The sequence below is a fragment of the Aphis gossypii genome, chromosome 3, assembly GCF_020184175.1.
Source record: "Aphis gossypii isolate Hap1 chromosome 3, ASM2018417v2, whole genome shotgun sequence".
Classification (NCBI taxonomy): Eukaryota; Metazoa; Arthropoda; class Insecta; order Hemiptera; family Aphididae; genus Aphis; species Aphis gossypii.
In genome coordinates, this window is record NC_065532.1 from 12450497 (window position 1) to 12461439 (window position 10943).

Here is a 10943-nt window from a genome sequence, read left to right on the forward strand (position 1 = left end):
AATAAAAGTGAAATAATTGATATTACCTTATTCCTATTTTCTATATCCTTATTTGTAGTTAAATTTATGTCACTACTCAGTACTCACTAAAGACTAAACGGATTGTATGATCTAAAATATAATTTTTTTACATGGTTTTATCAACGTATTCAACATTAATAATTTAGTATTTACACATTAGTATTAGTATTTACTACAAATACACTACGGTAGGTTTGAGGTGCACATAATTTGAGGTATTTTAAACTTGTACGTCATAATTAACAACAAAAATTATTTTTGTACTACCTAATTTTGATTTAATATTAATTGGAATATTTGATAATAATCTTAATCTTTATTGTAATTTTATTTAGAATTAATTTTAATATTTAATTTTGAATTAAAATGAATCCTTGTATAATTCCTGAGATTCCCATTGATATACAAGGAGACAACAGATGGATGAGCCAGGTATATAATTTGAAATTTTAATTATTTTGTAATACTTACATAGTTGTTATACTTGATACATTTGTTAGCATGAACGTCATGTTTCTGAAGCAAAAGAACGTGAACCTGATGTTATAATGATTGGAGACTCTATTATTCAGAAGTTACAATCATGTCCTATATGGGATGATTTATTTGAACCTCTCCATTGTTTAAATTTTGGAATTGGCGGTGATCTTACCCAAGGAGTATTATGGAGAATCCAAAATGGGATTCTTGATAATATTAAACCTAAAGTAAGTTATAAGAAATGTTTTAATGTTTACATATAATATATATTATATTTGTGTGAATTATGTTATTATTATATTATATTATTTAATTAATTTGAGCTGGAGTTGGCAAACAATACACTTACAGAGGTGTACTATTCTCCACAGTTCATATTGCTGTATACCTGACTATATTCTTCAATATAAGATTATAGGTAAAATGTTATCAGTACCCTATCTTAATGCTATTGTTGCTAACAATATCATAAATTATTGTATATAAGTATGTTACTTTATAACTAATTTTCTATAAAGCCTTTTTCTATTGTAAAATGTAAATAATTAAATGGTTTAGGTACCTATTACCTATCAAGTAATTAGCAATTACTAATATCAAATAGTACTAATTATTACTTAGTAGTAGTTAGTAAGTATAACTACTTTTTCAAATTAGAAATAATGTAAGTCATAAATAATTGAAACATTTCATTTTAGAGAAATTAATTGCCAATGCTAATTTAATGATGAATCTTTTTTATAATTCATCCATTATTATGTGGTTTTTATATGATAAAGCAAATGTTTAAAGCTATTAATAGTTATTCATTGACCATTACACAGACGTTTAAGTACATAATATCTACAACTGATTGAGAATTATAAATGTAGTACCTATAATATGAACGAAATATTTATTAAATTAGCTGTTTTTTATTATTTTGCTGGTTCCTTTAATGTTTCAAATTATTATTAATAAATAACAATTTAACTCAATCATTATTTAATTTCCTTTTCCACTCACAAAAATCAGTTACTCATAGCAATATCATATAGAGTTGAAATTAGAATTAAATTAAATTATCACCCTAATACCAACTTAGAATATATTTATATCTTGTAACCTAAACAATTATAGAACATTCAAAAGTTAAAATATTCATACTAATGTTCCTCATTAATCATAATATGTTATTAATAATATTATTGTTTAGGCTTGTGTTCTACATGTTGGTACAAACAATTTTGGTAATACTCCTGAAGAAATATCAGAAGGTATTTTAACCATTATCAAAGAAATCAAATCCAAGCTGCCCGAGTGTTATATTATTCTATTGGTAATTATTTTGTGATGTAATTTGTATTTTGTTTTAAGCTACTTTTAAACTAGATAAATAATTACTGCAGTAATTAAACTTTTATATTCCATTTTCTATGTATAAAATATAGTTAAATATTTTAAAGCAACAATGAATCAATAAGCGCAAATTTTAAGTTAATCAGTATTAAAATATTTAATATATTAATAATATTTTGCCAATTATTGATTAATTTTTACATTTCAGTTTCAATTATTTTGGAAACCAGTAGCTATTTTGCTATATTTAAAATCTAAAATATATTACTATATTAGATTTATTGGCTAATTGTTAATGACTAATGAGTAAATAATATTAAGAAAACACCACATCTGCATGCATTGTCTTTGTCCTATACACGCATTATGTAGTTAAAAACTGTTCTGTACTGGATGACTTTACTCCCTCAATATTTATATCCGAATTACCAACATTATAAACCATATTGGGAAGAATTTTATCTATGTCACAGAATTTTATTTTTCAAAAATGTTGGTTACTACTGTCAAAAAATTTAAAATGCTATGACATAAAATTCTTACCAATAATATTTATAATTTTGGTAATTCTGATATAAGTATTGAGGGAGTAAAATTTTTCCACACAGCACAGTTTTTAACTATAATGTGCTTGTATATTATTATATTATTGTAAGACAACACATGATTGTTTGGCGTCTCTTAAGATGAATATTAATTTTAAATCTTGAATTGATGTTTAGTATAAAATAGTTCATACATTAATTTTATGATTTTAGGATTTATTACCTCGTGGAGCAAAACCAAATCCATTACGTGTTCGCAATTCTAAAGTTAATGAAATTATACATGAAAAAGTAAAGTCGATTTCTCGGTTAGAAGTAATTACTGTCAATACAGGTCTATTGCAATCAGATGATACATTGAGTGCTCAAGATATGCTTGATTATCTACATCCAACTGATACATGTTATCGTAAAATATTTGAACCTGTACATGAATTGCTCTTGCAAATTCTTGGAGAAGCCAAAGATCTTGACAAAGAATTAGTTGGAACTCAGTAAATATAGTTTTGTATTCGCATAAAGAAAGCAAAAGCATTTTGTATTATGATTCTTTAGTTTCATATTTTCTTATTATTTATGATTTTCATCATTTCATGGGGCCTTGATATTTTCAAATTTTGTTCCTAATTTAATTAATTGTATAGACTGTATTTTTTTTTAGGGGGGAGGGATTAAGCGATATGTATTAGATTTATCATAAGCTATGATCATTATAGGTATATTTCAATATTGCTTTAAAGCTGATATTATTTATTTTATTTTAAATTAATTTGGGAGTTAGTATAATAGTTTTTTTTTTAAATCTAATTTTGCAAATTCTTTGTATACATTTATATATATAAATATAAATGAATAATATGTTTGCTTTAATAATTATATTAATAAAATAATAATATTGTATTACTATACAAATTTTGCTTATTGTATTTAATTATTTGTGACGTAAACATATACATTAATAATTACTACAAATTACGTTCATGCATTGCACAAATCATAACCTTTTTTTTATGTATAAATTTATTTTTATCATATAATAAAATATAATTGAAAACAATGAAATGTTTATCCTTATACTTTTAATTTACCTAGTAAGTATATTTCTAACTTTGATGTTTTGTATTATTATTATTTTGGTATGGGTGACTAATAAATAATCATCCTGGATTTATCAATTTCTGCTTAACGTTCCTTTATGTAAAAAAAATGTATATACTTAGTCAGCTATTTGAATGATGCTTATTGATTTTGTCAATTCTTAAATTTATAAAAGTGGTTGAAACCTGCCATATTTTATACTACATTAATATTTTAATGAATTTGTTTTGAATTCGAGTAATTGTATACTCATAAAATTAAATTTATTAATGCATAATCTTATGTACCTATTACTTATTTAAAATACATATTATAATATGAAATATAATTTTAATTAAACTATGAATTTAAAATGTTAGTAGATAATTACTATTTAGTTGGTATGATTTATTTTGAACAAAATATGTCGTTTAAAACTGTTTAGTAGCTTACATATTAATATAAGTTAATACTTGGTACATCATATGTCATATCAATCTTTTTTAGTTTTAGTTTTTAATATTTATATACTTTAATCAACTATAGTAGGTAGTAGCCAGTAGACTATGTAACTCGTTTCAAGTAAGTATTGTAGGTTGGAGATGCGACTTGTCTTTTAAAAAGACCCTAAAATTAGTCTCTTAAGTCACTTATATTCCCCCATTCTGTCGTCTTGATAATTCCAAAATTATGAACAACATAGAAACATTTTCGCTGAACACTTTGGTACAGTATTCAAGCCAAATAATATTCAAACTCCTAACATTCTGACAGACCATATGAGTTTCTAGTCACTATATCTGCTACTCATTTTTCCAAAAAAAGTATTGTACTAGTATTATTAAGTATTTTAACTGTGAAACACTTGGTTATGATCACATAATGGCATCAATCTTAAAACAACTGCTTCATAAAATAATAATATTATTAACATACATATTTAACTGTACAATCTATGTATCTTACATGTCATCTATCTGAAAACATGCATAAATAATACTTATATGCAAAGCCCTTGAAATTCCTTTTTTTTTACTGACATATAATTATATAAGCCTACTCCCATTCATAGGTTAATTATTCAAAAAACTACCCTTTAACAGAATTTTAAAAATTTCTGTAGACAATAAAATTATTCCTGACTCAATTCAGATACAAAATAAAACACTCCTCAATCTACCAGTTTCACAAAGTTGTTGATCATATATCGCTAAAAAATCTAAAGATAAAAATAGCTTATAAATGTGTATATATATGTACTTTAATATCTAACAAATTGTTTTCTGAAAGTCGTCAAAAGTCAAGGGGGGAGTATAATTTTTAACCTCCCCTCTAGGATAAACCACTGGATATAACTTGTAAAGGCTTTGTTAGGTATTGAATAAAAATTATAAATTTTCAAATAAACAAAATAAATAATCACATTTAATCCATTTATAAAAGATTTTTTTTTAATAAAACATTATTCATAGTACATTATTAGTATAATAGGTATGTAAGTAAAATATAAATAAATTTATTGATGTTCAACTTTAATCTCAGTAACTATAGGAGTTTCATCGTTTTTCACAGGTTCTGCTGCTCTCACTGCTGGTGTTCCTGTTTGAATAATTGGTACACTACGTTCACCTGTTACTTGCTTTTCCTATAAAAATAAATACGTGGATTAAACTTTTGAGAGCAATTATTTGAATAGTTTAAATTAATTTTAAAACCTATAATTGCAAGTTTAAAGTTTTGGTTGATGTTCATATATTTTGTAATTAAAAACACATTTTAATTATAAATTTAAATTATTACTGTGTGATAATAACAAATATATTATTATATTATTATAATTTTTAATATGTTAGTTATAGTAATAGTATTGATATTTAGTACTTTCCTTACAGATGCTATTTTTACATTTCTAATATAGGTAATATATATTATATATAAGTAGTATAAGGTTATAGGTTCTTATATTATGTCTTATATCTTATTAATGGGATCACGATTCATTAATTGTTTATTATTTTTTAGTACCTGCTGACTGCTTATTGACATTTAAAAGTATATAATCATTTAAAGTTTAAACAATATAAATAAATAATTGTTTAATGAATGTTTTTTTGAACTTGTTATTTGTATACTATATTAACTATATTAACTTATGAATTAAATAAAATAATTCTTTGTAATTTGTATTCTTTCTAAATACTATAACTATTTAATTTTTTGAAGTAGGTAGGTAGGTAATTTTAAATATATTAAACAATAAATAGTGAATTTTATAGATATAAATAAAATAATATGGTTTATAGTAACTGGTTATGGACGTTATGGTTATACTACTTATATTAATTTAGTTAAGTTAATTAAAAGTTTTTACCTTTTTAGGAACGCTAACTGTAAGTATTCCATCCGAAGACAAGCTTGAAACAATTTGTTCAATATCCACATCTTTAGGTAATAAATATCTTCTTTTAAATTGCCTGGATATAAAACCATGCTCGTCTTGTTTTTCTTCGTGTTTTCCTTCAACAATCACTGCTCCTTCTGATGTTTTAACTGTAATCTCGCCGGGTGCAAATTGTTGGACATCCAATATAACTTGAACTTGTTTGTCATCAAACTTAAGGTTGGACGTACCACTATTTTGCCTGTTAAGTACACCTTGCCATGGTCTATAGTATGTAGCTGATCTTAGAGAAGGCGAAGTAAGAGTAGAAGTTAAATTAGACAAATCATCTCTATGCAACCCCAGACCAAAGTGTTGGTCCAATAATCGTCTTGGTAATCGTTCACGTTCAAAATCTTCCCACCAATCTCGGAAAAACAATGGTACCATAGACATTTCTGTAAATTAAATGCATTATAAAACATATTATGAAAGTACAACTGTATTGATAATAATTACAAAGATATATAAAATACGGATAATATGGTTATCCATTTAAAATAGATACACAATGGCTACATACCTAGTGCTTACACTAATTTATTATACTAAATTTTAAATTTTAATATACTTTAGTAATGTAATAGTGTTCTAGAAACTGTACAAAAAATATTTTTTATGAAATCAAAACCTAATGAAAACCTAATTACTAGGTATAAAATTATATTTTAGTGTAGGTATAGGTATCGATGTACCTAAGTATTTTTATAATCTATTTATTATTTAACGTATAACAATACTTACTAGAATAAAATTTGGTTTCCTGTGCAATGTACTCAATAAAAAATAAAGATGTAACTTCAGTGGATTTTTAAGTTTAACTATTATGAGAATTACGTTTTTCGTCGTATTTATACACAAGTGTTCTGTATTTATTACTCACCAATCGTAATAAGTTTATTTTTGTAAATTTAAAATTAGTGTTTGTTAGTTAACTTTTGTTATTGACTGTGGAATAAATTTGTGTGGGAGGATTCCAAAAATATTCTTTAATTTGTTTATTTATTATTCTTAGTTCTTACCAAGTCATGAGTCATATAGCTACAAATATTTTAGATGCTAGCCGTCCAATGTGTATCGTACATTTGTATAATTGTATACCTATACACATACTCGCTATTTTTGCCAAATGTCTTAAAAATGGGTCAACTGCATATTATGATAATGAGACGTTGAATATTCTCGAATATTATACATTATTTTGCTGAAATATATGTATGTGTGAGAATTGACCGACCGCATACCTACCATTTATGGACTTTTTAAGCCTCAGACTGAAAGGGTTTTGTGGTTTTCTGTCATACGTGCCACACGGTGTCACAGAACTCGAAGGCAACACCTTTATAGCTAATACCATATAATTTAATCTTACTAAGTAGATAGGTACCTATTTATTTTGAATTTAGTCGATTTTTCAATAAACGTACGTTTAATTAATTACATAATACAGGTGCGATAATATTCTCCAATATTGTGTTAAAATTATTCACACTCCATCGCGATCGCAGAGACCACCTTAAGTTAGGTATCGACGATATTGGTGGTCATACGTGAGTACGTGACGGACAGAAGGTTTCATAAAGTTCCAGATTTTCAAGTGTATATAGGTAGGCCATGTGCGTCTTATCACACCATGAAAGACGGCAATCCATATTTACAGACCTTAATCGGCAACGGATCGTAAATTCCGAGTTCATGACAAGGTCACCTGCGTACAAAGATGGCCGAAGATGACTGTGAAAGACTCATAGAAGGTTTCCGGGAATAATCAATGTATATTGTTCGCAGATTTCTAGAAGACAATATTTCTTCGTAATGATCGTATAATATGCGTAAATCTAAAATAATATACATCATATTATATTCATATTAATAGGTATTATAATTTATATAATATACATTATACATGTAGGAGACCGCCCCTATTCACTTATCAACGCTCAGACCAAACCACTGTATCTAGAGACTTGAAATTTTGTACAGAGGTTCCTTAAGCAATGTATAGGGATGCACTAAGAATTTTCAAAAGTCGACTTTTAAGGGGGTAAAAGGTTTTTTTTAAAGTTTGTATAGACTTTATATAGCTATATATAGTAGCTATAGTAATTATAGTAACAATATAATTCCAAGTGTCTTTAATGTATTTGGAATTGAGACCTAAACATATAAAGTCTAAAAACCATATTAATCACAGATATTTATCCATTTTTATTTTATAATTTAAATAAATTGACCGAGTAATACTTAAGTATTTTATGATTATAACTTTTGAATTTCAATATAGATACTTCATGTCTTTAATATTATAGTAAACACTAACACACGGCCTACGAAAATGCCAAAAAAGAAACTAATACACGGGTAACGCCGTCGCCGTGTCGGGACAACTATAGTATTATCCATAGACCTATTAACTAAAAGTAATAGGTCTATGGACTATGGTACCATATCATTCATATCGAGTCTCAGCCTTTTGACCGACACAAGCATAATATTTCGTTTTCTCTGTATTATTCTGTATACACCTGATAAACCGTTTTTACTAGGTACCTACTTTACAGTTTTCATATAAGATTTTGAGCATAATATACACGTAGACGTTTTAAATTGATATTATTGTCACATCTTAGACCATCGTAGACACGAAATGTGAGTTCTGTAGACAAATAAATAAAAATCGACACACACACACACACTATACCGCGAAACTATTTATATCCGCTGTGCTTACCGTACTATAGACACAGTTCTAAATACATTTTTGTTTAATAAAATCGGCCGAATTAAACCTGCCCAATATAAATCGTAATATCATACCACAATGAAGTTCCAATGCAATATTGCAATGTAATGATTGAATATCGTGGTAGGTACCGTGGTGTAAGTAAAGTTTTGTGCTTCGTTGACACTCATTAATTACACGATAACCGGCGAAAGAATGAGCGATCGCAGTCTGCAGTCAATATAGTGATAGCCTTTACCTTTACAAATATACATACCTACTTATATTATCACTTATATAGTTATATAATAGAATAAAAAAAAGTATAATGTAAAAAGTTTGGCGTCTCAATGCAAAACAGACTACACGGGTGGTTGATTTATAAATATTTAAAAATAATATTACAAAAATTGGCGAATTGACCTCCGATAACGTGAATTATGATGATGTACTTAATATTAAAATGAAAATTAATCACAGATTGATAAAATATCTACTATTGCAGGTATTTTTTTGAGTTTCCGTAATATAACATTTTAAGAACTAATATTATTGTTAGTCAATGTACAAAATCATATAATAATATGATATATAATACGCTCGCTATAAAAAAATAAAATGTATTAATGTAAAAATGTAAAAATAGAATACAAAATATTATCAATATAATTAATATCGAAAACTACAATATAATAATAATTATTTTTAAAATGGATAAAACCTAAAAATATTAAATTTTAATACAATTTTCTTCAAACTTTTTTTTTATTGCGTTACTAAACTTTTTATTTTTACGGAACACCATAACGGGTACATAAAAAAATCGAAATCCAATTATAAAATATTATATCTATACGCATAGGTCATATAGTATATATCATTAATTATTATTATAATAAAGACGTTAGGAAAAATAAAAAACGGGTTTGATAAATTCTATGATGTTGGCCGATTATAATGATATAAAACGCACGTAAATACTCGCTGGCTAGTAATACAAAAATCGCGTTGTATAGTTACCTATCGTTTGACTAATAAATTGAGTTCACTTGCGTTTCAGATCTCGTTCGATTCATAACAACTCGTTATATTTTTTTCATTCGCGTTACAATTCACTAACAACAACAACATGGAAGACGGTGCCGACTTCAAAGCGTTGTACGACAAAATCATTGAGTCGTATATAGCGAATAGAGGCATCCCGGACGAGCTTCAGGCGTTGGAGGAGACGATCGACGACATCTTGACGGTCGTAGAACGCGGCGCCGACTGTTCGGAAGACGTCGCGACCGCGGAACAAGTTTTACACAAGATTCTGTTACTCGGGATGAGTATTGGCCGACGAATAGGCGACGCCGATGAACAGTCACCGTCGAGGACAACCGTCGAAATGGTCGACAAATCGACCCAATCCGACCACGCTCCGGCGATGGTTCCAACGAGCGAGTTGCCGATCGACCTCGGGAAAGGTATGGATCAACCGACTACAACTACTGACGTCGTAAGCGACCCGTCACACTCGCACATAGAACGTTCGTGCTCAGTACCGGACGATGGCGCGGAACACGTTTCGATGCCGGCGGAGGACGCGGGAAAACCCGACATCGCGGTAGAACTAGCAGAAACCGACCAGACGTACTCGGCACCATCGCAAACGAAAAAACCGCGCGGATGGCGGTTATCGTGGAAACGCATCAAGCGTGTTGCGTTGCGATTGTGCTGCGTGCGTTAGGCGGCGTTCGCAGGACTACCCCCCTTTCCCCAAGACTGGCTAGTAATACACAAGTTTAAAAAAATATGAAACATATATTTTTATATGTTTTCGGATGTTGAGACCATTTTACTCATTTTTCCTCACAAACCGGAATTCCTGCAGATGAACTCTCCGTATACGATGTAATATCCAGTCGCATATTATATACTTTCCACGTCATTTTTCAAACAGTCAAACATGGGTCAGCCTTTGAACAATATTTACTACAGCTAGTATCGTAACAAATGAAAAACATTATAAATAGGTACGTTTTCAACGCATAAACAATTTCGAAAAAAAAAGAATGAACAATAGGTAATTTAAACAATGAAAACCAAAAAAACAAGTTTTATAAAAATAAGAAAAAGGAGGGGGGGAAGTACATCGGCAGTGCAACACAGTAAACTACCGAGGGGAATACGAGATGGCGAATTGGTGCAAGATGCGAATGTGCTATGAGTCACTGATCACCTCTGCAGCATTCTCTGGACCGGTCTCACGGGAAGACGATTCATCGACGGGCGGTGGAGACTAAAACGGCACGAGATGAACGAAGAAGATTTGAAA

The 10943-nt window shown here is 28.4% G+C and overlaps 2 protein-coding genes across 3 annotated transcripts; one reads left to right on the forward strand and one right to left on the reverse strand.

Annotated features, from left to right (window-relative positions):
* The first annotated feature begins 38 nt into the window (after positions 1-38).
* Positions 39-3452, forward strand: LOC114123470 (platelet-activating factor acetylhydrolase IB subunit alpha2-like). 2 transcript variants are annotated; one of them, XM_027986477.2, is made up of 5 exons: positions 39-236; positions 357-453; positions 522-728; positions 1697-1819; positions 2598-3452. In XM_027986477.2, exons 2-5 carry the CDS (start codon positions 388-390, stop codon positions 2880-2882), a joined length of 681 nt encoding a protein of 226 aa, XP_027842278.1. In that variant the 5' UTR covers positions 39-236; positions 357-387; the 3' UTR covers positions 2883-3452. The 2 variants fall into 2 exon arrangements, with proteins under 2 accessions (XP_027842278.1, XP_050060540.1); XM_050204583.1 differs by having other exon boundaries at positions 39-209.
* A 1412-nt stretch (positions 3453-4864) lies between these two features.
* On the reverse strand, positions 4865-6801 carry LOC114123128 (protein lethal(2)essential for life). Its single transcript, XM_027985995.2, has 3 exons — positions 6646-6801; positions 5833-6299; positions 4865-5106 (listed from the first exon to the last, which is right to left on the reverse strand). Exons 2-3 carry the CDS (start codon positions 6295-6297, stop codon positions 4978-4980), a joined length of 594 nt encoding a protein of 197 aa, XP_027841796.2. The 5' UTR covers positions 6298-6299; positions 6646-6801; the 3' UTR covers positions 4865-4977.
* Positions 6802-10943: the final 4142 nt, after the last annotated feature.

Bases quoted from the DNA above. Each gene is read 5' to 3' on its own strand.
- LOC114123470 (XM_027986477.2), top strand. From the start codon at position 388: ATGAATCCTTGTATAATTCCTGAGATTCCCATTGATATACAAGGAGAC. The intron at 729-1,696 runs GTAAGTTATAAG...ATTATTGTTTAG, and splicing joins TTGATAATATTAAACCTAAA to GCTTGTGTTCTACATGTTGG. The intron at 1,820-2,597 runs GTAATTATTTTG...TTATGATTTTAG, and splicing joins AGTGTTATATTATTCTATTG to GATTTATTACCTCGTGGAGC.
- LOC114123128 (XM_027985995.2), bottom strand. From the start codon at position 6,297: ATGTCTATGGTACCATTGTTTTTCCGAGATTGGTGGGAAGATTTTGAA. The intron at 5,107-5,832 runs GTAAAAACTTTT...TTATTTTTATAG, and splicing joins CAGTTAGCGTTCCTAAAAAG to GAAAAGCAAGTAACAGGTGA.